The 26,096-nt window shown below is 47.8% G+C and overlaps 1 protein-coding gene across 1 annotated transcript in view; it reads right to left on the bottom strand.

The window, feature by feature from the left end:
- pex7 (peroxisomal biogenesis factor 7) overlaps window positions 1-26,096 on the bottom strand; it is a gene marked incomplete at its 5' end in the record, with an annotated part of 59,541 nt that overhangs the window by 22,854 nt on the left and 10,591 nt on the right. The window contains 2 exons of the mRNA XM_080540759.1: window positions 12,106-12,219; window positions 15,434-15,540. Of these exons, the coding sequence (XP_080396885.1) occupies window positions 12,106-12,219; window positions 15,434-15,540 (221 nt within the window). The remainder of the gene's footprint in view (window positions 1-12,105; window positions 12,220-15,433; window positions 15,541-26,096) is intronic.

The following is a 26,096-nucleotide window of genomic DNA, read 5'->3' on the forward strand; positions in this document are numbered from 1 at the left end:
TGCATTCCTACTTCCAACTACACTTGCTCCCTGCATCCAGTTGTTGCACATTAACTGCATCGCTCTCATCAAATTCCCCCATTCTGAAAATGAAAGCAGTGTAACGTTAACTGCTGTTATAAACGGAATGATGACATGAGGTGCGTGTCCACTGGTGATATAGAGCTGACTACGATAGTTATGGAGATATACTCCAGTTCTATGAGTGGAGCTCCGCCCCATAGGGGAGCTCTGCTCCTATTGGTTTACCCCGCTACCTAAAGTAGCCAATGACTGAATTTTTCGATGTCCGCGCCCGCCCTGGGGTGCTATAAAACGGGCGTCCTCCGTTACCTCATTCTCCCAAACATACAATACAGCCGGGTTTGAACAAGTCGAAGTGGGCCAGCAGCCCTATGGGGCTCCGCTCCACTCATAGAACTGGAGTATATTTCCATAACTATCCTTCTATATCGTGGAGCTCCGCCCCATAGGGGAGCTCTGCTCCTATTGGTTTAGGGCCCTGGGCATCCGCGATGCAGAACTGCGTGGATGGCCCGGCCGATATAAAATGTTTTGGGCCGCGGTCTGCTGAAATAAGTTATATTCAATGAAAATCACCAGAGACAAAATTACAAATATATATATATTTTTAATATAATACATTCTGAGCGGCCCAGAGTCTCGCGGCCCTCCTGGCATTTGCCAGGCTTGCCCGGTGGCCAGTCCGCCACTGATTATATGGGACAAGATAGGCTGAACGCCCTGGCTATGCTGTCTATTGAGCGGGACTTCATCCAAAAATCACCGGACTTCAATGACATGGGCTGTGTTCGGAATGGTATACTAGCATACTGCATACTAGCATACTCAATGAGTATATACTGCATACTGCCTACTAAATTCATAATAAGTATGCGAAAACCAGCCGACCGTTTACACTGTATGCATACTGCCTCCCAGAATGCATTTCGCCGGGAGCGGGGAATTTAAACCTCCATTTTAAACCTCCATTAGCTAAAACCTGTACTTTTGGTTTTACAAGTGTTAACATGTAATTTTATGAAGTTTTAATATGTTTTCAGGCGAGAAAGTAACCACATATATTCCCAAAATGTGTCCAGTTTACCAAAATAACCCGTTTATATATCTGAACTGACGATTTTTTCCGTCTTCTGTTCCTAGCTTTATTACGGCTGCGTTCGTAAATTTGCCCTGGAAATCTGATCAGCACTCAAGGAATGCCTCTATGACGTTGAACCCAGTGTGCGCTCCGGCGCAAACGCACCCTGCGTTACATACCTTCACTTACGGAGTTCGACAGAAACATCGTAACATAATTACAACAAGTTGTAAAATGATTTGGGGGGCCAATATCTTTAGCTAGCTCAAGTAACTAGTTTACTATATTGTTGTCTTAGCAGTTGGTAAAAGAACATGATTAAAATAAATATATATGAGCAATAACATATTTGTGTTGCAGCAAGCACAATACAACCAACTTGTCCGTCTGAAGCGACAATACTGGGATCATTCGTGATTGCGTTACAATCAGTCAAATACTAGGCGAACATGTGTGTAAGACACAAATAAACTTGGATTTCATGCATTTCAAGTGGAATATTTGTAATCATGATGACGTAGCCTTGTCTAAGAATGCATTTCACCATGTTAATTCCCAGTATAGTGAAAATACCACCGCTCATCCATGATCAGACTTAGCTGGGGTGCTGCAACTGAAGAGTATCAAATAAAGTGCAAAAAAGCAGCATCTGCACACTCAAATATGTGCAAAAAACGATGTTTATTGCAAGCTTTCGGTTCCCAGGCTATCGGACAATGTAAACGACAGCTGTATGACAAGTTTGTATGACGCATTTTGACGAGGCTGAAAGCGCACAGGGTTGCCAGATGGGATTGACAATTTACAGCCTAAACTTTCTATAACCTCAAAATCAAGTAGCCCATTCGGCGGTAACCCGCCCCATCTGGCAACCCTGGACGCAACCCTGCAACCCTGGACGCGAAATGCATTTTGGGGAAGCAGTACGCCAAAAGTGTCCATCATAACAGACTTCAATTATCCTGGAAATATTGCTCGCATACTAAATTTCTCGCATACTCAAATCTCGCATACTGTACAGTGTGAACGCACTGCATACTCAAAATCTACGTCATATCTAGTATGAGTAGTATGCTAGTATGCTATTCCGAACACAGCCATGGTGATTAACCTGCTTGTGTCCTAGAAAGGCGATGTGAGTTTCTATTCAATTAAGGTAGGCCCAAGCACCAATAGGCTATATGCACACTCTCTTCCGCATTCCGACTCTGCCATGTATTTTATTTCGGATGTAGCTTGAAACATATAGTTTAAAGCCCTTTTCCTTTTTACTTGCAAGATTCCTGGATAAATCGAAACATATAGTTTAAAGCCCTTTTCCTTTTTACTAGGGCAAGATTCCTGGATAAATCGACCCACATTGGTGATTGAATGCTTCGGTAAATCTTGCAGAGAAAACAAAAAAACGCAGCCATGGGTTTTAAATACGCTCGCCAGTGGGAGGATGTGACGCAGCCATGGTTTTTAAATACGCGCGCCGGTGGGGGGACGTGACACCGGAAATAAAGTACATGGCAGAGTCGGAATGCGGAAGAGTGTGCATATAGCCTATTGAGTTGTTGGCAGATGTTACAATTGGACCACGTTTGGTAGTGCATAGGTGGACCTATGATAGAGCGTCTCTTCTATCATGTAGCCTATCATTTCATCATTCTTGCATTGTGTTTTTGTTAAAGATGGCATGGGATAATGTGTACTGAGAAAAGTGTGTATGTATGTGTGTGTGTGTGTGTGTGAGAGAGAGAGAGAGAGAGAGAGAGAGAGAGAGAGAGAGAGAGAGAGAGAGAGAGAGAGAGAGAGAGAGAGAGAGAGAGAAACAAAGAGAGCACTTTTGGCATCAGAACGTTTTTGTAGGTAGCCTACTTCTCTAGTTTTGTTGTAGAGCATTATTACTGTAACTTAGTTGGCACTGTATCTCGGATGTGATGCTGCTGTTTGCTGCAAAGTTTGCTAACAAATTATAGGTATTTAGTAATCCCAAAACTGTTGTTTGTTACGTTGAGTGGGCTCTTCACGTTTCTTTTTGTAATATGCAAAAGAAACAGAAAAACTTTCAAACAAAGACGCGTTTTGCTTCTTTGTGAGGCTTCACAATTGCTGAGTTGTGGCCCAATTCACCAGACTGTCCCATTTGTCGAAGTAAGTGAGTCGTCTACACATCAGTCATCATAAGAAAAACAACTCTATGCTCGGATCAGGGGGCCATTGGCAGTCACAACGCTAGAAGAAGGAAAAAATAAATACAAATGAAGATATATATTTACAGTAGAGAAATTGTACAGGGGGTAATGGGGATGAAGAGGTCTTTAGGAGGGACGGTTAAGATTTAGCCTGAAGAGATGTGTGTTCATCCTCTGCTAGCACATAGAGCTAAGATACCACACACAATCCTTGATTTTGGAACGTAACAACATCCATTGACATCTGACAGGGTGGTGATTTAGGGGCTAGGGGCAAACTAAACCACTATAACCACATTGACATCTGACAAGGTGGTGGTTTAGGGGCTAGGGGCTAGGGGCAAACTAAACCACTGTAAAAGCCCATAATCAATTCGCCTAATCTGGAGGGTTCTGGAGAGAGTGTGTGTGTGTGTTTGGAAGCGGACGGTCTGCTTTGGCATATCTACTCCATCTTGTGAAGGGGGGATGATAATCTGCAGAGTAGTTTTTCATTAACTCCGAGCTGAGAGCTCTTTCCCTTCAGACCTGCTGATCCGTGCAACATTCCTCACCCCCCCCCCCCCCCCCCAGGAGATCCATACCTGTTGGCACGGTTACCAGGAGGCTTAAAACCTACAGAGGAGGAGCCCTCTGAAACAAACGCAGCATCTATTGATTGAAGACTCAACGTCTATTAATGAATACTGAATATTGATTAATTGATTAGCGACCGTTTGCCAGCTAGAGAGCTGTGCTGAGAACACCTGGTACAGTGAGTGTGTGTTTGTGTGTGTGTGTGTGTGTGTGTGTGTGTGTCATGTATGTGTGTGCGTGTGTGGGTGTGAGGGTGTGCTTGTGAGTGTGCTTGAGGGTGTGTGTGTGTGTGTGTGTATGTGTGTGTGTGTGTGTGTGTGGCAGAGTGAAGTCAGTTGTGTTAAATCAGAGTGTACGTGTGTGCGTGTGTGTGTGTGTGCTTGTGAGTGTGCTTGAGTGTGTGTGTATGTGTGGCAGATTGAAGTCAGTTGTTTAATCAGAGTAATTGGTTTGAGTTGGACCACTCTGCCCCCCCCCCTGTTCTGTCAGACCATTACACACACACACAGACACTTTTCTGTACTGTACTTGTTAACTCCATTCAGCTCAGTGCTTTGATATGGGGGGGAGGCGAGGGAGAGGCAGGGGGAAGGGGGGAGAGAGGGGGAGAGATGGGGGGAGGCGGGGGAGAGATGCGGGGTAACAGAGGACGGATGCTACGGTTCAGAGACCAGGGGCTGACAGCTTCCCCCTCTCACAGATCCTTCTCTGTTAACATAATTTAACACTTGAGGAGGAAAAGCCAACAACTCAGATGACACTGGGGATACAGACCACCTCATCTCTCCTAACGACCTCCTCATCTCTCCTAAAGACCTCCTCATCCCTCCTAAAGACCTCCACATCCCTCCTAAAGACCTCCTCATCTCTCCTAAAGACCTCCTCATCTCTCCTAAAGACCTCCTCATCCCTCCTAAAGACCTCCTCATCCCTCCTAAAGACCTCCTCATCTCTCCTAAAGACCACCTCATCTCTCCTAAAGACCACCTCATCTCTCCTAAAGACCTCCTCATCTCTCCTAAAGACCTCCTCATCCCTCCTAAAGACCTCCTCATCTCTCCTAAAGACCACCTCATCCCTCCTAAAGACCTCCTCATCCCTCCTAAAGACCACCTCATCTCTCCTAAAGACCTCCTCATCCCTCCTAAAGACCTCCTCATCTCTCCTAAAGACCACCTCATCCCTCCTAAAGACCTCCTCATCCCTCCTAAAGACCTCCTCATCTCTCCTAAAGACCACCTCATCCCTCCTAAAGACCACCTCATCCCTCCTAAAGACCACCTCATCCCTCCTAAAGACCTCCTCATCCCTCCTAAAGACCTCCTCATCTCTCCTAAAGACCACCTCATCCCTCCTAAAGACCTCCTCATCTCTCCTAAAGACCTCCTCATCCCTCCTAAAGACCACCTCATCCCTCCTAAAGACCTCCTCATCTCTCCTAAAGACCACCTCATCCCTCCTAAAGACCTCCTCATCTCTCCTAAAGACCTCCTCATCCCTCCTAAAGACCACCTCATCCCTCCTAAAGACCACCTCATCCCTCCTAAAGACCTCCTCATCTCTCCTAAAGACCACCTCATCCCTCCTAAAGACCTCCTCATCCCTCCTAAAGACCTCCTCATCTCTCCTAAAGACCACCTCATCCCTCCTAAAGACCTCCTCATCCCTCCTAAAGACCTCCTCATCCCTCCTAAAGACCACCTTATCCCTCCTAACGACCTCCTCATCCCTCCTAAAGACTTCCTCATCCCCCCTAAAGACCTCCTCATCCCTCCTAAAGACTTCCTCATCCCCCCTAAAGACCACCTCATCCCTCCTAAAGACCTCCTCATCCCTCCTAAAGACCTCCTCATCCCTCCTAAAGACCACCTCATCCCTCCTAAAGACCTCCTCATCCCTCCTAAAGACCTCCTCATCCCTCCTAAAGACCTCCTCATCTCTCCTAAAGACCACCTCATCCCCCCTAAAGACCTCCTCATCCCTCCTAAAGACCTCCTCATCCCTCCTAAAGACCTCCTCATCCCTCCTCATCCCTCCTAAAGACCTCCTCATCCCTCCTAAAGCCCTCCTAAAGACCTCCTCATCCCCACTACACCCCTGTACAGTTTATCTACTATAATTAATACTATATATTTTTAAAAACAGAGAGGGAGAGAGAGAAGGGGAGAGAGGGGGGAGGGCGGGGGAGAGATGCGGGGTAACAGAGGACGGATGCTACGGTTCAGAGACCAGGGGCTGACAGCTTCCCCCTCTCACAGATCCTTCTCTGTTAACATCATTTAACACTTGAGGAGGAAAAGCCAACAACTCAGATGACACTGGGGATACAGACCACCTCATCCCTCCTAAAGACCTCCTCATCTCTCCTAAAGACCTCCTCATCCCTCCTAAAGACCTCCTCATCTCTCCTAAAGACCACCTCATCCCTCCTAAAGACCTCCTCATCTCTCCTAAAGACCACCTCATCCCTCCTAAAGACCTCCTCATCTCTCCTAAAGACCACCTCATCCCTCCTAAAGACCTCCTCATCTCTCCTAAAGACCTCCTCATCTCTCATAAAGACCTCCTCATCTCTCCTAAAGACCTCCTCATCTCTCCTAAAGACCTCCTCATCTCTCCTAAAGACCTCCTCATCTCTCCTAAAGACCTCCTCATCTCTCCTAAAGACCTCCTCATCTCTCCTAAAGACCTCCTCATCTCTCCTAAAGACCTCCTCATCTCTCCTAAAGACCTCCTCATCCAACTCTGTTTCAAGCCACATATTGATAATCTTGTTTAAAAAGCTTATGGTTGCCTTGGTTCTTTATATCGTTCTATTGATTGCTTTACTTTTGAAATCAGGAAAAGATTAGTTTCTCAGCTTATTTGACCAATTATTGATTATGCTGATATTGTGTACCAGGGTACCTCTGAAACCTGTCTTCGTCCCCTAAATGTCTTGTTCAACTCCCTCTGTCGTTTTGTTCTCAGATGTCATTATTTTACACACCACTGTCTAATGTATGATTTACTCAACTGGTTTTCACTTGAAGACAGAAGGCAATCTCATTGGTTACAATTTATTTATAAATGTATTTACTTTAAGTATCCCATGTATTTAAAAGTTTACTTGGTCCCCCGTAGTTCTCCCTATCCACTCAGACAACATCAAAACCTCTTTTTCTGTGTTCCCAGATACCGAAAAAAATTAGGTCGTAAATCATTTGCCTACAAGGCCCCTAGTGATTGGAACAATCTCCCTTCCCCTTTAAGGTCCATCACATCCTTTCAATCCTTTAAATCATCTTTACTTTTTCATCTTTAAAGCCCTTTAAAGCCCTGCTCATGTTATTAATTATGTGGGGGGTTTGGACCGGCTAGTTTTCAGGTTGTTTGTATTTGTATTTTCCTTTAATGTGCTCTCTGTTGTTGCTCAATTCGACTACTTGCTGATGTCTTCTGATAATTATATTATGTATGTATCTGACTGTTGCATCTATATATTGCGGTTGGGTTGTAGTGGTGGGTTGTGGAGTGATGACGGGCTGTGTGTGTGAGTGTGTGTGTAGGTGCTTTGTATTGTTATTTGTTATGCGTTACCATTATGTTTGTACTGTCATATGTGAGGACCCCCTCGAAAATGAGAAGATTCTTCTCAAGGGGCTTACCTAAATAAACAATCTCAAACAATCTCAAATCCCTCCTAAAGACCTCCTCATCTCTCCTAAAGACCTCCACATCCCTCCTAAAGACCTCCTCATCTCTCCTAACGACCTCCTCATCCCTCCTAAAGACCTCCTCATCCCTCCTAAAGACCTCCTCATCTCTCCTAAAGACCTCCTCATCTCTCCTAACGACCTCCTCACCCCTCCTAAAGACCTCCTCATCCATCCTAAAGACCTCCTCATCCCTCCTAAAGACCTCCTCATCTCTCCTAAAGACCTCCTCATCTCTCCTAACGACCTCCTCACCCCTCCTAAAGACCTCCTCATCCATCCTAAAGACCTCCTCATCTCTCCTAAAGACCTCCTCATCCCTTCTAAAGACCTCCTCATCCCTCCTAAAGACCACCTCATCCCTCCTAAAGACCTCCTCATCTCTCCTAAAGACCTCCTCATCTCTCCTAACGACCTCCTCATCCCTCCTAAAGACCTCCTCATCTCTCCTAAAGACCTCCTCATCCCTTCTAAAGACCTCCTCATCCCTCCTAAAGACCTCCTCATCCCTCCTAAAGACCTCCTAAAGAGCTCCACAAACACTGTTCCACGGCTATAGAATACCTATTCATACTCTGCCGTCCATTCTATTCCCCCCGCGAGTTCAGCTCATTCATTCTCGCGTGTGTCTACATTCCACCTGATGCTGACGTCACCGCAGCAGTAGACACACTGGCAGAGCAATTGATGAGTGTGGAACGTAGTTACCCGGACAGTTTTGTTGTTGTTATGGGGGATTTTAACCAGGCTAATCTTAGCCGGACGCTCCCCAAATACAGGCAGCAAGTCACGTGTCCCACCAGGGGGGTGAACACTCTGGACCATTGCTACTGTACAGCTCGTCAAGCCTACCATTCTGTCCCCCGTGCTGCACTGGGCTACAGTGACCACATCCTCATACACCTGATCCCTCGCTACAGGCAGAGGTTAAAACTCTCTAAGCCTGTTGTACGGCGCTTCAGGGTGTGGTCCAGTGAGGCATGTGAGCGACTCTGCGCCTGGTTGGAGAGTGCAGGCTGTGACCAGGACTTGGTGGAGTGGGCGGGGCCAGAGGCTGGTAACAATCTGGATGTATACACAGACACTGTTACATCATTTATCAGCTTTGGCGAGGAGGTGTGTGTCCCCCTCCGCTCCAGGAAGTCCTTCAACAACGACAAGCCCTGATTTTCATCCCAACTCAGGCGTCTGAGGTCAGAGAAGGAGGTGGCTAGGCGCAGTGGGGACGTGGACCGGGTCAAGCAGGCCAAGTACAGGTTCGCCAAAGCGGTGAAGGAGGCGAAGCATCGCTTTTCGGAGAAGCTGCAGCAACAGCTCTCTGAGGGGGATTCCGCCTCCGTCTGGAAAGGCCTAAAGACCATCACCAACTACAAACCCAAGTCCCCGCTGATGTCCGACAACCTCCCTCTCGCTAACGAGCTGAACGAGTTCTACTGTAGGTTTGAGAAAGAGAGGTTCCCGCCCACCCCCGCCCTCTCCCTCCACCCCCCCCGGCTACAACCACCACCCCCGTCCCCCAGGGGGGCCAATGTCCCTCCTGCTACCCCCACCCTCCCCCCTCCCCCTCCCCTCCCTCCCCCCTCCTCACCCGCCCCGCCCACCCCCACCCCCCTTTCCCCACCCCCTCTCTCTGTCACAGTGCGAGAGGTAAACAGGCTGTTTAAGAGGCAGAATCCCCGGAAGGCAGCTGGTCCGGATTCCGTCTCTCCCTCTGTCCTGAAGCACTGCGCCGACCAGCTGGCCCCGGTGTTTACCCACATCTTCAACGCCTCGCTGGAGCTGTGTCACGTCCCAGCGTGCTTCAAGGCATCAACCATCATCCCCGTCCCCAAGAAGGCCAAGGTCACAGGCCTCAACGACTACAGACCCGTCGCTCTGACCTCTGTCGTCATGAAGGTCCTGGAGCGCCTTGTCCTGGCCTACCTGAAGCTCATCACGGATCCTGTGCTGGACCCCCTGCAGTTCGCGTACAGAGCCAATAGATCCACGGAGGACGCCGTGAACATGGCTCTGCACTACGTACTAGAACACCTAGACACTGCAGGCAACTACGCCAGGATCCTGTTCGTGGACTTCAGCTCGGCCTTCAACACGATCCTCCCACACATCCTGGAGCACTGCAGGTGCCGGACTCCACCTGCAGGTGGATCACGGACTTCCTGACTGACAAGTCTCAGCGGGTGAAGCTGGGGAAGAGCATTTCCAGCTCCAGGTCCACCAGCACGGGCTCCCCGCAGGGCTGCGTCCTGTCTCCAGCACTATTCTCCCTATACACTAACAGCTGTGTCTCCCGCCACCCCTCGGTCAAGCTCCTGAAGTTTGCAGACGACACCACCCTGGTGGGCCTCATCTCCGGGGGGGACGAATCTGCCTACAGGGGTGAGATCGAGGGACTGCAGAGCTGGTGCAGTTTAAACAATCTGGAGCTCAATGCTCTGAAAACAGTGGAGATGGTGGTGGACTTCCGTAGGAAAGCAGCCCTGCCTCCTCCCATCACGCTGGGAGGTACCCCGGTGGCCTCCGTGGAGTCATGCCGCTTTCTAGGCATGACCATCTCCCGGGACCTCAAGTGGGAGCGGAACACCGAGGCCCTCACGAAGAAGGCCCAGAAGAGGATGTTCTTCCTCCGGCAGCTGAGGAAATTCAGGCTGCCGAGGTCCATGATGGTCCAGTTTTACACGGCCATCATAGTCCATCCTCACCCACTCCATCATCACCTGGTTCCCTGCTGCAACGACCAAGGACAAGGCCAAGTTGCAGCGGGTGTTACGTTCAGCAGAGAGGGTGATCGGCTGTCCCTTGCCCTCCCTCAACTCCTTGCATGACACCAGGGCTCTGAGGAGGGCAAGAAAGATCATGGCCGACCCCTTCCACCCCGGCCACGGCCTCCTCACCCTGCTTCCCTCTGGAAGAAGGTTGCGGCTGCCTAAGGCACTGAAGGCCCGCCACAGGCTCAGTTTTTTCCCCTCAGCCGCCAGGCTGATAAATGACTCTGGCTTCCCCCTCCCCCCCGCCCCCAAGTCTGCCCAGGACTGAATATGCACTGGACTCACTGTAAAAACTCTGCACTGCACTTTATATATGTTGCACTATCCAATGCACTGTTGTCTGTCCTGTGTTGTCCTGTTTTTTGTATTTGTTTTTGTATACACGTGAAAAAAGTATAAACGCACTTACTGTAATGCCGAAGCAAATTCCTATATGTGTATGCATAATGGCAATAAACGTTATCTGAATCTGAATCTGAAATCCTAAAGACCTCCTCATCCCTTCTAAAGACCTCCTCATCCCTCCTAAAGACTTCCTCATCCCGTCTAAAGACCACCTCATCCCTTCTAAAGACCTCCTCATCCCTCCTAAAGACCTCCTCATCTCTCCTAAAGACCACCTCATCCCTCCTAAAGATCTCCTCACCTCTCCTAAAGACCTCCTCATCTCTCCTAAAGACCACCTCATCCCTCCCAATGACCTCCTCATCCCTCCTAACGACCTCCTCATCCCTCCTAAAGACCTTCTCATCCCTCCTAAAGACCTCCTCATCCCTCCTAAAGACCTCCTCATCCCTCCTAAAGACCTCCTCATCTCTCCTAACGATTTCCTCATCCCTCCTAAAGACCTCCTCATCCCTTCTAAAGACCTCCTCATCCCTCCTAAAGACCACCTCATCCCTCCTAAAGACCTCCTCATCCCTCCTAAAGACCTCCTCATCTCTCCTAAAGACCTCCTCATCCCTTCTAAAGACCTTCTCATCCCTCCTAAAGACCTCCTCATCCCTCCTAAAGACCACCTCATCCCTCCTAAAGACCTCCTCATCCCTCCTAAAGACCTCCTCATCCCTCCTAAAGACCACCTCATCCCTCCTAAAGACCTCCTCATCCCTCCTAAAGACCACCTCATCCCTCCTAAAGACCTCCTCATCTCTCCTAAAGACCTCCTCATCCCTCCTCATCCCTCCTAAAGACCTCCTCATCCCTCCTAAAGCCCTCCTCATCCCTCTTAAAGCCATCCTAAAGACCTCATCATCCCCACTACACCCCTGTACAGTTTCTCTACTATAATTAATACTTTTTAAAAACATAGATTACTTTGTCTTATGACTGATGGACAGATGATTCACTTACTTAGACAAATTAATTTTTTGTAAGTGTCTTTGGATAAAGGCGTCTGCTAAATGCCAAAAATGTAAAAGTAAAATGGGATGAAGGGTGATGCTATCACGGCAGCCATCTTGGATTTGTGGCGACATTCAGGATGGTAGTGGCCTGAACTTCCAGTTTGATATGATCGATGCTAAGTGGGGTCCTTGGGACGACCCTACCTCTAACCTTCACCCCTAACCTGACCCTGACCCAGAGTGTCTCGCTGTGACACACTGCAAAAAGTTAATCTATGTAAGATGAAATGGCTTATTTTTTTTTTTATGTTTTAAGAAACTCTTGGTAAATCAGTCCTTTTCTGTTGGCAGATAATTGTGCTTATTTTAAGTAATATTTCCCCCATTTTATTGCTTTTTTGTCTTGTTTTTGAGAGCTGACTTTATGCAGTGCATCACCTTGACCCGGCGTATGGCGTAGGAGTGGCCCAGCAGTCGACTCAGGGGCTGGCGGACGTTCCTTAGGTCCCACACACTCAGGCTGCAGTCCACCGCCCCCGTCACCAGAACATTCTGGAAGACAGGACAGAGACACAGTCAGACATAACCAACAGCCTTCATAAGCCTTAATATGCCTTCATAAGCCTTCATTTTTTTCGGCTCTGTCAGTATTGATTGATTGATTGATTGACTGAGAATGTTTATTATGTGAAGCGCATTGAGTTGCATCTTGTAAGAAATGTGCTATACAAATAAAATTTGATTTGATTTGATTTCATAAGAACAGGCTACAGTCCAGGGCTCACATCAATAGAACATCAATAGAGCCTGGAGGTTAGAGAGGCCGGGTAGCAATCGGAAGGTCACTGGTACGATCCCCGCCTCAGGAGGGTGCTGCATGTGAGCTGGTGACTGGGGGGTTGCTGGCATCATATCTAAGGTGTCCTACCACTGTCGTCGTGCCCTTGAGCAAGGCACTTAACCCCTAACGTCTCCAGGGAACTTACTATGGCTGACCCTGTGCCTAGAGCAAAAAATACATTTGGTTGTTCTCACAATGCAATGACAACAAGGTTGAATCTAATAATATATATATATATATATATTTTCAAATACTACAGTCCAGGGTTCCCTTCAATAGAACATTCTGGAAACAGGACAGAGACAGAGAGAGTTAGACACAACCAACAGCCTTCATAAGCCTTCATAATAACACAGGCTATAGTCCACTGGAACATTCTGGAACAGTCACATAGCAACACAGACGACAGTCGACCCCTCGCGTCATGAGAATATTCCCGAACAAGATGGAGACAGAGAAGGAGAGAGTTAGACACAAAGACGACGCCACTCCAACGCTCCCCATCAGTAGGACAGGACAGGACATGACAGGACGGGACAGGACAGATAAGGAGAGAAGAGGAGAAGAGGGGAGAGGAGGGGACAGGGCAGGACAGGAGAGGACAGGACAGGAGGGGACAGGAAAGGACAGGATAGGACAGGGCAGGACAATAGGGGACAGGAGAGGACAGGACAGGACAGGACAGGACAGGACAGGACAGGACAGGGCAGGGCAGGACAGGAGGGGATAGGACAGGAAAGGGCAGGACAGGACAGGACAGGAGAGGACAGGACAGGAGGGGACAGGAGAGGACAGGACAGAACAGGACAGGACAGGACAGGACAGGAGAGGAGAGGACAGGACAGGACAGGACAGGGCGGGAGAGGACAGGACAGTACAGGTAGGCCTGTAACAATTGATCTAATGGTGATTATTTTACGTAATCGCGGTTATTTCTCTTAACCACGGTCAAAGCATTTTTTTAATTTTTATGTTTCAGTTCATATTCATGGTCCTACTTTTGTTTGCATCCATCAAACATGTTTAAAATTGATGTATGCACATGTAGCAAGATAGAACAGTAGCTATCCTATCAGAGGACACCCCGCACCCATTGACATCAAGACGGCTTTCGACCACACCGGATTCGGCAAACACAGTAGCCTACACGGTAGAGAGATGGAGCTTGTTGAAGAAAAAAAACACGACTGAAGCAGCACCTAAAAAGTCACCATCCCACCCAATTTGCAGTCATCAACAAATCGCTCAGTGGCGCTGCAGTGGCTCGTCCCTCCCTACAACTGGGTCTTGGTGAGTATAAGCGGGACCGTTTCAAATGGTGCGCGCGTGACGCGTTACATCTCGAAAGAGATGCGGCCATTCAATAATAATAATAATAATAATAATAACTTTTATTTGTATAGCACTTTTCCTTTGCAGCTCAAAGTGCTTAGTACATTATTATTGAATTATTTTTCAATTCAGTTGGGAAGCCAGCATTTAAAGGCATGCTGTACTCTTTTGATGGCCAATACGAGTTGCCTAAAACTGCCATTCCAAATTTGTAGAAGAAAGTGAAGAGTGACAAAATAAGTTTTATGATAATAAAGAAGCATGGTTTACTTCATAGGTTGCTGTGTTATTACATGATCTGGGTCACATAACAGTGAAACGGTAAATGGATTACACTTATATAGAGCCTTATTCCAAAGAGCTTTACAATGGCCTCTCATTCACCCATTCACACACACATTCACACACCAATGGCAGCAAGCTACCATGCAAGGCGCCGGCCCGCTCATTGGAAGCAATTTGGGGGTCAGTGACAATTATAATTGTCAATGACAATTATTTCGGAGAGACAATTAATTGTTCAGACTAATTTGGAATTGTTACAGGCCTAAGTACAGGACGGGAGGGGACAGGAGGGGACAGGACGGAAGGGGACAGGACAGGACAGGACAGGAGGGGACGGGACAGGACAGTGACAGTGACACAATCATCCAATCAGGCGCGGCGTGATAACACAGGTTATCCGACAGTCACAGACATCCGTCAACGCAAACTGTGAAGTCAAGGAAACGACTATGAGCTTCCTGCCGTCGTAGGCGCTGTGAGACGCTGTGAGACGTGACCCATATCCAGCCTCTCGAGGTCTTTTCACCTATAAAAGGGCGAAGTCATTAATAACGTCTGACAGCGTTGCCATTCTAGCTGCGATTCCCGCCACCTCCTCTCTGATAGGTTGTTCTTGCCCACATGTTAATGCGGGGGTTCCTCAGATCGGCCAGCTGACATGAAGGAGCGGGGAGCGTTTCGGCGCACCTCATAAACTTCTGCTGTCAAGCGTCAAATTAACTGTGTTTGGCTGCGGGATGGTTTAACAAGAGGACTGCGGCACAGAGGCGCTTGGTCATATCTGCACCAATCAGAGAGATGATGGTCTCATCTGTACCAATCAGAGAGATGATGGTCTCATCTGCACCAATCACAGAGATGATGGTCTCATCTCCACCAATCAGAGATCAGATAGCTGGTTATTTACAGAGGCCTCCATAACTATTGGAAAGAGGAAGCATTGTGGCTTTTGGAGCCCTGAAATAGGGAGGATATGTTACAAAAAAAAGAAAGTATGTGAATATGGGCAGAGTTTTGTTTTTCTTATGATAATTCACTTACTTTAGACATAATGTATTTGTTTTAAGTCGCTTTAGATAAAGGCGTCTGCTAAATGTAAAGCAACTAAAACAACTGAAAGAAAAAAAACATTGAATTAAAGCTGAGAATCTGTACTTTGACCCGGTAGTAATCGTTTCATTTAAAATTCAAAACTGCTGGAGTACAGAGCTAAAAGAACACACAATGCTTCTTCTTTCCAGTACTTACAGACAGCACTGTATTTCCAACCAATCAGAGATGATGGTCGCATCTGCTCCAATCACATACCTGGTCATACTTGCACCAATCACAGCTGAGGATCTCTCCCTTGTGGGCGGGGACGGCCAGGCGGCACCCCCCCGTCTTCACGTCCCACACCCTCAGCGTCCCGTCACCTGTCGGCAGAGCCCAGGGGTCAAGGGTCACAGACGATACCATACAAACTAATATGTGTCACGTTCTAATGCTTTGGTCCTCACATTATATCAGGATTCTCCTCAGAGGGGAAGAGTGTTTCTGCGCCAAGTAAATAGAAATAATAAATAAACTATACACAAAGCAATGTGAGGAAAATATACAGAACAATAATTGGTTTGAGAACACAATTCTGTGAAATGACTGTCTCTCTCAGCAGCCACTTCCTCTCCATCCCTCCCAGGGTTTCCTCCAGAAGTAAGTGTTCTCTCTCTCTGCAGTCACTTCCTCTACCTCTCTCTCTGTCTCTCCATCCCTCCCCTCCCCCCCAGGTTCCCTCTGCAGTGCTGCGACCTCCTCTACCTCGCTCTCTCCATCCCTCTGTCCCTCCATCTCTCCATTCCTCTTTACTTCCATCCCCAGGTTCTCTCTCTCTCTCTCTCTCTCTCTCTCTCTCTCTCTCTCTCTCTCTCTGTCGCTCTCTTTCTCTCTGCATGCTGAGAACATGGCGGCCCCACTATGTAAATATTTCAAATTAAATTAAATTATTTACTTATAATAATTATATAATTAGTAACGACAGAGTAACTATATTTGATCGCCAACGACATTGTTGTTAAAAAACAAATAAAAAAACCCTGAAAGCGTTACGATGCTCCTCAGTGAATTCAAGGTTTTAACTGGGATGTTTTGCGCATTTTGACATGAATGAAGGTGAATGATGTAATCCAGCGCCACGCTGTTCAATGCTTAAGAGAATCCTGGAAAAAACACAACACTGTTCACTGTCTTTACATTCAATCATCAGAGTTTTCAATCATCATTATATGAATCAGTCAGTCAGATTAAACAAACCTCACGACTCATATTACACAATACAATCCTACCCTCACACCCCAAAACACTCATACACAACTCACACAGACCGTCATCCATCCACATCACACCAGAGGAGGCTGGTGGAGGTAGAAATCGGAGGACGGGCTCATTGCAACGAACGGAACGGAATGAGGAATGGTATCAAACACGTGCCTTTCCTCCGAAGCCGTACCATGCATCACAATGAGTCCGTCCTCCGATTTCTACCTCCACCAGCCTCCCCTGTGTCACCAGACTGTGGCGTCGTCCTGTGTGAGTCGGCTGACAGCAGAGGTGGCGGAGCTTCTTCTGTTTCTACTGAGCCGTATATATCTAAACTAAGGCTGGGTATCGCCACTGATTTCCCAAAACGATTCGATTCCGATTCACAGCTCCCGATTCGATTCACGATTCGATTCGATTCGATTCGGATTCGATATAGTTACAATATCAATTTTCAAACTGATGGATTTTTTGTTCATTTTTGCAGCCTAAGGATGGCCTGTTTCACGTGCATTGAGAGGTCCGTTGACTGCATGTTGTGCGTATACAGCAACAGCTTCCAATTTATGCCACACTTGGAATCAACTCAGACCTTTTACCTGCTTAATTGATAAAGAAATAATGAAGGAATAGCCCACACTGGCCCATGAAACAGCTTTTGAGTCAATTGTCAAATTACTTTTGGTCCCTTGAAAAAGAGAGAGCTCCATATTAAATAGCTGTAATTCCTAAACCCTTCAGTGTTTCCTCCAGGAATTTTTCCATTGGTGGCGGATAGGTCTGTCCGCGCGCACACAGTCAACGTGTTGGTGGGCATTCAGTAGGCGTGTGTGTGTGTGTGTGTGTCACAAGCTCGCTGCATGTGGAGACCCCCGGTAAATGATAGCACGCAGCTGTCTCTAGATCAAGTGGGACGCTCTAGCTAACGCTATAAACAGAATTTCTGAAGCCGGTAGAAATATCGACAGTGGGCAATTAATGAACTCCTTCATATTGGACTATACATAATGGGAACTCCGAACGGGAACTCCGAACTCCGAATCTGACGATGACGAAGAAGACAACAGAATTTTTGTTTGTTTCACTTTTGAGATATACTGTACATACAAACAAACAAACAAGTGATGGGCTGTTCTTATGAACGGCAGAGAGTGGAGAACACACGCACTTGATCTAGAGACAGCTGCGTGCTATCATTTACCGGGGGTCTCCACATGCAGCGAGCTTGTGACACACACACACACACGCCTACTGAATGCCCACCAACACGTTGACTGCCTTGGGACTGTCCTGGGAAGTATCTAAAGTAGGCCTAGTCCATATACAGTTAGGTCCATATATATTTGGACACAGACAGAATTTTGGTTATTTTAGCTGTTTACCAAAACATCTGCAAGTTACAGTTATATAATGAATATGGGCTTAAAGTGCAGACTCTCAGCTTTAAGGTAAGGGTTAGGGTTACATCCAAATTGAAGGAAGGGTTTAGGAATTACAGCTATTTAATATGGAGCTCTCTCTTTTTCAAGGGACCAAAAGTAATTTGACAATTGACTCAAAAGCTGTTTCATGGGCCAGTGTGGGCTATTCCTTCATTATTTCTTTATCAATTAAGCAGGTAAAAGGTCTGAGTTGATTCCAAGTGTGGCATAAATTGGAAGCTGTTGCTGTATACGCACAACATGCAGTCAACGGACCTCTCAATGCACGTGAAACAGGCCATCCTTAGGCTGCAAAAATGAACAAAAAATCCATCAGAGAGATAGCGGGAACAGTAGTGGCCAAATTAACTGTTTGGTACATTCTGGGGAAAAAAGAACGGCACCACAAAAACATCTGGACGTCCATGGAAGACAAGAGTGGTGGATAATCACAGGATCCTTGACATGGTAAAGAAAAACCCCTTCACAACATCCAGCCAAGTGAACAGTCTCCAGGAGTTAGGCATATCATTATCCAAGTGTACCATAAAGGGAAGACTTCACACGAACAAACACAGAGGGTTCACCACAAGGTGCAAGCCATTCATAAGCCTCAAGAATAGAAAGGCCAGATGAGACTTTGCCAAAAAACATCTAAAAAAGCCAGCCCTGTTCTGGAACAGCATTCGTTGGACAGATGAAACTAAGATCAACCTGTATCAGAATGATGGGAAGAAAAAAGTATGAAGAAGGCTTGGAATGGCTCATGATCCGACCACATCATCTGTAAAAAAAACGTGGAGGTAGTGTGATGACATGGACATGCATGGCTTCCAATGGCACTGGGTCACTAGTGTTTATTGATGATGTGACAGAAGACAGAAGCAGAAGGATTTATTCTGAAGTGTTTAGAGATATTCTGTCTGCTCAGATTCAGACAAATCCTGCAAAGTTGATTGGATGGCGTTTCACAATACAGATGGACAATGACCGAAAACATACTGCGTAAGCAACCCAGGATTTTTTAAGGCAAAGAAGTAGAATATTCTGCAATGGCTGAGTCAATCACCTGATCTTAACCCGATCGAGCATGCATTTCACTTGCTGAAGACAAAACTAAAGGCAGAAAGACCCATGAACAAGCAACAACTGAAGACAGCTGCAGTAAAGGCCTGGCAAAGCATCACAAAAGAGGAAACCCAGAATTTGGTGATGTCCATGGGTTCCAGACTTCAGGCAGTCATTGCCTCCAAAGGATTCTCGACAAAGTATTGAGTATTGAACGTTTTATTTATGATTACGGTATGTTAATTTGTCCAATTACTTTTGAGCTCCTGAAAATAGGGGACTGTGTATAAAAATGGTTGCAATTCGTAAACGTTCCATACAATATTTTTGTTCAACCCCTTGAATTAAAGCTGAAAGTCTGCACTTCAATTACATCTCGATTGTTTCATTTCAAATCCATTGTGGTGGCATACAGAGCCAAAATTATAGAAATTGTGTCACTGTCCAAATATTTACGGACCTAACTGTAGCTGCATTGAATTCGAGAGATGCGCGCCCAACATAACAGGGGAATGGTCTTATAGGTTTTTTGAAGAGCAATGTAGGCTACAGATTAGGACGAACGAACGAACGAATGAACGATAGATAGATCTGCCCGTTCGTCCCGCTCTTATCCAAATCAACACGCATGCGCTGTTGTTTTCCTATGGACAGCCTCGATGCGTTGTTTCGAACCGGAGCGAAACCACCCTTTTCAAGCGGAACATGCGCCGGTTGTTTGCTCCGGGAGCGACTTTGAATGCGCGTTCTCACAGCTCCAAACGACGCAGAGCAAAGCGAATTTTATCCAAAACTCAGATTCCAAGTGAAGCAACTGTTCTAGTGAGAACACACCCTTAATCACTCTGCCGCATGCTCCTGGAACAAACTCCCTGAAGAAATCAAACAGGCCCAAACCCTAAAAATATTTACATCTAAGCTAAAAACCTTCATCTTTTGCAACAGTTATGATTAAACACTTACATCCGTGTCTTTTTAATCAATATCTATTATCTTATTCATTATCTTATTAAATGTTTAACTATCTATATATCTATTCTTGTAATTATTATTATTAGTATTTTTTATTATTATTAAAATTACTATTTTCCTCTTGATGTATTTTTTAATGCTGTATGTAAAGCACATTGAATTGCCCCTGTTGTGTGAAATGTGGTAGACAAATAAACTTGCCTTGCCTTATATCTGCTCCTGGAGGGCACAAGTTCAAAGGACTGTGCCAGGCAGGGTTTGTGTGTGTGTTTATGTGTGCGTGTGTATGTGTATGTGTATGTGTATGTGTGTGTGTGTGTGTGTGTGTGTGTGTGTGTGTGTGTGTGTGTGTGTGTGTGTGTGTGTGTGTGTGTGTGTAGTACAATGTCATGCTGTCACAGTTCACAGTCTTCCCAGAATCTACCAGAGGGGTTGTGGACCATGACACTCTCTTCAAGAACCACTTCCTCCCCCTCTCCCTCCTTCTTATCTCTCTCTCTCTCTCTCTCCCTCCCTCCCTCCCTCCCTCCCTCCCTCCCTCCCTCCCTCCCCCTCTCTCTCTCCCTCTCTCTCTCTCTCTCTCTCTCTCTCTCCCTCCCTCTCTCTCTCTCCCCCTCTCTCTCTATCTCTCTCTCCTCTCTCTCTGTAGCACGGTCCAGGGACAGGAGAGAGGGACAGTATTGTATCTGTGTGTCTCTCTGTCGATCTCTCTCTCCCCCCCTCCCTCCCTCCCTCTCTCTCTCTCTCCCTCCCTCCCCCCTCCCTCTCACTCTCTCTCTCCTCTCTCTCTGTAGCACAGTCCAGGGACAGGAGAGAGGGACAGTACACCTGCCAGGAGACTGCGACAGTCAACGCCACGTCACCAGTCTGATGACGCGTATACAAGGGTCTCACCAAGGTCCTCCCCAGCCTCTCTCCTCCCCCATCCCTCTCTCTAACCTCCTGCTCTCTCTCCTCCCCCATAATCTCTCCATCCTCCCTCTCTCTTTCCCTACTTCATTCCCTCTAGCAGACCTCTGTCTTCTCCCCCTGCTCGTTGCGCCACCCACACATTATCTCCTCTCTCTGTCTCTGTCTCTCTCTCCATCCCTCCATCTCTTTCATGGGGGCTACCCTCTAGTGTTTTCTAGTCATGATGTGTTCTCTCTCTCTCTCTCTCTCTCCTCCTTTCCCTCCCTCTCTCTCTCTGTGCAGCATAGCTGTGACCTCCTCTCATCTCTCCTCTGCCTCTTGTTCTCTCTCCTCCCCCTCCCCTCCCTCTCTACTTCCCGCTCTCTCTCTCCTCCTTTTTCCCTCTCTGCCTCCATCCATCCCTCCTTCCTTCCTTCCACCCCCAGGTGCTCTCTCTCTACCTGTCTCTCTCCCTCCTTCCCTCCATCCATCCCTCCCTCCATCCCTCCCCCATCTCTCCTTCCATCCCCATGTTCTGTCTCCTTGCAGTGTCCTTCTGTCCTCTGTCCTGTCTCTCGCTCCTCCTCTCTCTCGCTCCTCCTCTCTTCCTCCCTCCCTCCCTCCCTCCCTCCCAGGGTTTCCTACAGAAGTAAGTGTTCTCTCTCTCTGCAGTCAGTTCCTCTACCTCTCTCTCTGTCTCTCCATCCATCCCTCCCCCCCAAGTTCTCTCTGCAGTGCTGAGACCTCCTCTCTCTCTCCATCCCTCCATCCCTCCCTCCGTCCCCAGGTTCTCTCTGCAGAGCTGAGACCTCCTCTAACTCTAACTCTCTCTCTCTCCATCCTTCCTTCCTTCCATCCCTCCATATGTTCTCTCTCTCTCTGCAGTGTGCATCAGTGCTGAGACCTCCTCTACCTACCTGTTTCCCTCCCTCCCTCCCTCCTTCCCTCCCTCCATCCGTCCCCCCATCTCTCCTTCCGTCCCCAGGTCCCTCTCTGCAGTGCTGAGACCTCCTCGACCTCTCTCCCTCTCCGTCCTTCCATCCCTCCATATGTTCTCTCTTTCTCTGTAGTATGCAGCAATGCTGATACATCCCTCCATCCCTCCATCCGCCCCCCCCCCCTCCCTCTCTCCCTGCAGAGCTGAGTGTGTGATCCTGACCAAGCCTTTTAGGTCGTGTCTTACACGTGTCACTGGTCACCTGCCGTCTCAGCGAAACAACACAGAAACATTCTCTCACTCTCTCCCTCCCTCTCTCCCCTCTCTCTCTCTCTCTCCCTCCCCCCTCTCTCTCTCTCTCTCCCTCCCCTCTCTCAAAGGGCTTCCCTTCGGTCTTCCTAGCCGTGTGTGTTTCTAAATGTTCTCTCTCTATAGTGTGCAGCAGTGTTGAGACCTCCTATAGCTGTCTCTCTCCCTCCATCCCTCCCCTCCATCTCTCCTTCCATCCCCATGTGCTCTCTCTCCACCATCCAACCATCCTCGTCGGAGACGTCTAGTTCCTTCACATAGGAGACAGTTGTAATTAACATTTTCACATTTTTTAGAATTACTTTTTGCAAAGTCGTCAAATCTGCAGTTGTTTTTTGTTCTTCTGTAATAATTGACATCTGGGTTCTCCTCAGGATTACCAAAACCCTAAATCGCGTTTATTCAAGATGTCAAAATGTGCAAAAAATACCTGATAAAACGCTAAGGAATTCACTGAGGAACATCATAGCGCTTTCACTTTAGTTTTTTTTTACCAACAATGTTATTGGCGATCAAAGATAGTTACTCTATCATGACTAAATATATTGTTTAATCTGCTCTGACGTGTTTACATACTAGCGTGCCTGACGCAGCACCTCTCACGTTCTTTGGGGAGAACTCTGGATGTTATATAAAGATGTAGTGTTTGGGTTTTCTGCTCTTGGGGAGGATCAGTGACAGATACCAGGGGGGGTAATTCCATCAACGTCGCTAAAGGAAAATCCAGGCTTATTTTGATAAGTCTCGCGACTTATACCCCCCAGGAAAAGCTGGATGTATTTGATGACTGTACATCAAATTGAAATATTTGAAATAGTAGCCCACAGAGAATAGCAAGTCAACGTATTAATCATAGAATACATATACTCTTAAGTGGAACATCGTTGGAGACAGTCAAACAATCGCTCTGCAAAACTGACATGAAAATGAAAATATTTGGCTGCTCAATCCCACATATATAATAAAATATTTACAATTAATTAATTAATTATTTAGCTTTCTCCAACATCTCAGAAATGGAGTCAGTGTGTAAAACTGCGCAGGTTAGAAGATCTTTTTCAATTTAATTGTATTGACCTTCAGTGATATTGTGACTAGTCACATCTACTGTACATGCTTCGTTGCTAGGGTGCTGCCTCAGAATGTGTGGCTTGTCTCTCTGTGTTCTACACACGCAACAACAATGATTACCAAGGCGACGAACTGTCACAATTCCACGGCGGCCATCTTGTGGTGTACTAGCCATGGCTCGTGGGAGCATATTGGTTCTGATCGTTCTATTTCTATGCTGTGGACATTAGATAAATGGGAGTATGAGAAACGTCCAGTCACTCTCGTATAAATACCACGGCCCGCGGTAACCAAAACACTTCCACTGATTGGCTGTTATTGATCCACGGGGCGTCCAATTGGAAGAGTAGCACGTTGGCAGCCGTCCCAGTGTCTACCCTGTCTCCAGAAATGTCCCCCTCCCTGCCTCCCTCCCTCCTTCTCCCCCTTCCTCCCCCTCCTCACGGATCCAAAAGCACTCGACCCTTCATGAAATATGGCCAAAACAACTCCCTCCAGCTATGCTTACACCAATCCAATGATTCTGAAATCCATACGAGGCATTAAACAAGTGCATCATTTAGGGGGGGGGGGGGGGGGTGGAGAGTTGGACTCAAGATGGATTTTCCGAACCGGTGCAGAAACGGAACGCTGCTCGCCATTGCCAGACGTAATAAGTCCCCTGGCAACTCTTCACAGAAGTCCATTTAAATGAGACCAGCTGAAGACTGCGCTTTCGGACGCCGAGATTAACAATCGTCCTGGACACTCGTGCTTTATTCCCTCTGGGAGGTGCGGCTCTGCGGTAAAGCCTTCAGCCTACAGGACGCTGAGGAACCCACCAGCCTATAGGAACCCACCAGGGTGGGTTTACAGCCTATAGGAACACAGCAGGGTGGGTGGACAGCCTATAGGAATACAGTAGGGTGGGTGGACAGCCTATAGGAACACAGCAGGGTGGGTGGACAGGCCTGGAGGAGGAACACACATGCGTGTGTGTGTGTGTGTGTGTGTGTGTGTGTGTGTGTGTGTGTGTGTGTGTGTGGGTTTACAGGCCTGGAGGAGGAACAGTGTGGCACATCGTCACACTGTGGGAATTTACACCAGTGAGGATGGGAGTGTGTGTTAGTGTGTGTGTGTGTCAGTATGTGTGTGTATGTGTGTGTGTGGGGCCATGTGTGTGTGCGCGTTCACATTTTTGTGTGTGTCCATGGCCCTCCCTCCCTCCCTCTCTCCCTCCCTCCCTCCTCCCTCCTCCCTCCCTCCGCTCTGACAGAAAATTAATTCCTTCATGGCTTTTCAGAATGGGACTAGGGAGGGAGGGAGGGAGAGGGGATGGGGGATGGAGAGGTGGGGAGGAAGGGGGGTTGGGGTAGAGGGGATGGGGGATGGGAGGAGAGGAGGGGGATGGGGAGGGAATGGGGGGAGGGAGAAGAGGGGAGGGGATGGGGGATGGGAGGGAGGAGGGGAGGAGAGAAGGGGGGGTGGGCTTGGCAATTACGAAAATTAATCACGACGGAGTGGGAAGTGAGGGGATGAATGTGAAAAAAAGTAAGTTTTTGTGGAGAGAGAGAGAAAGAGAGACAGAGAGAGAGAGATAAGTCGTGTCAATATTCATCGGGGCTGCCGTTTTGATAGGGGCTTGTTGCTCGTTTTTAATAAAGGCTTTGATATACAAAGTGTGTCTGTGTGTGTGTGTGTCTCTGTGTGTGTGTATGTGTGTCTCTCTGTGTGTCTGTGTGTGTGTGTGTGTGTGTGTGTGTGAGTGAGTGTCTCTGTGTGTCTCTGTGTGTGTGTGTGTGTGTGTGTGTGTGTGTGTGTGTGTGTGTGTGTGTGTGTGTGTGTGTGTGTGTGTGTCTCTGTGTGTGTGTGTGTGTGTGTGTGTGTGTGTGTTGGCTGTGTTTCATGGAAACTTTGATGTGTGTCAGGCTCGGGGCAACACTGACATGGTTCATTACAGAGAAACAGATCCTGGATCAGATAGCAGCTGACACACACGCTCCTCTGACACTCTGGAGCTGACAGGCTGGTGGAGGGTGAGGGTGGAGGGGTCTATGGTGGAGGGGGGGGTTGGAGGGGGTCTATGTTGGGGGGGGGGGGGGGGTGCAGGTAGGGAGATGGGTAGGGGTAGGGGAGGTTGTATGCGTGTCCAGGGGGGGGGGGGGGGGGGGGGGGTAGGGATGCAAGCAGGGTGAAGGGGTACTGTCCACCTGGTAGGGATGCCAGCAGGGGGGGGGGGGTACTGCTGTCGCCTATGGGACAGTGGGTTGTATTAAATTAACAAACATTAGTCAAACATAATTTAGTGTGTGTGTGTGTGTGTGTGTGTGTGTGTGTGTGTGTGTGTGTTTGTGTGCGCAAGTGCGTGCGCATGTCCGTCCCTCCATCTGCCTGTCTGTCTGTCCATTTGCCTGCCTACCTGCATGCCTGTCTGTCTGTCTGTCTGTGCTCACGTGCCACGTGTGGTTTTTGGGTCAGACGCGGTCTCAGAGTGGCTGTGCAGGGCCGGTTCGTACTGCGGACCTCAGACTGCAGAAGCGGAAGTGTGTCCTGAAGGCTACTTCTGTCCAGAGAAGGGGTGGCGGCATTCCCCTGCCGCCACCCCCCCCCCCCCCCCCCGAAAGCATCCTACCACCCCAACCCCCCCTGACACCTTTACAGTATGCTACACCCCCATTCCCCTGCCAACCCCCCCCCCACCCCCCACACACACCCCCACATTATGTTGATATGTTGTGGGAGGAGAGACTTACTCACTACACGCGCGCACACACACACACACACACACACACACACACACTAGAAAGAGACACACACAGGCACACAAACTACACACACACACACACACTACAGAGAGATACACACACACGCACACAAACTACACACACGCACACACACACAGTTATGAAGCTGAGTCAAGAGTGTTGATCCCTAATGGTGCCTCACCTCAGCTGAGTGGGATGAAGGAGGGAGCTGCATGTGCCCTTGAGCAAGGCACTTAACCCTTAATTGCTCCAGGGACGGCGAC

Source organism: Nansenia antarctica (genome assembly GCF_963989245.1).
Source record: "Nansenia antarctica genome assembly, chromosome: 1".
NCBI lineage: Eukaryota > Metazoa > Chordata > Actinopteri > Argentiniformes > Microstomatidae > Nansenia > Nansenia antarctica.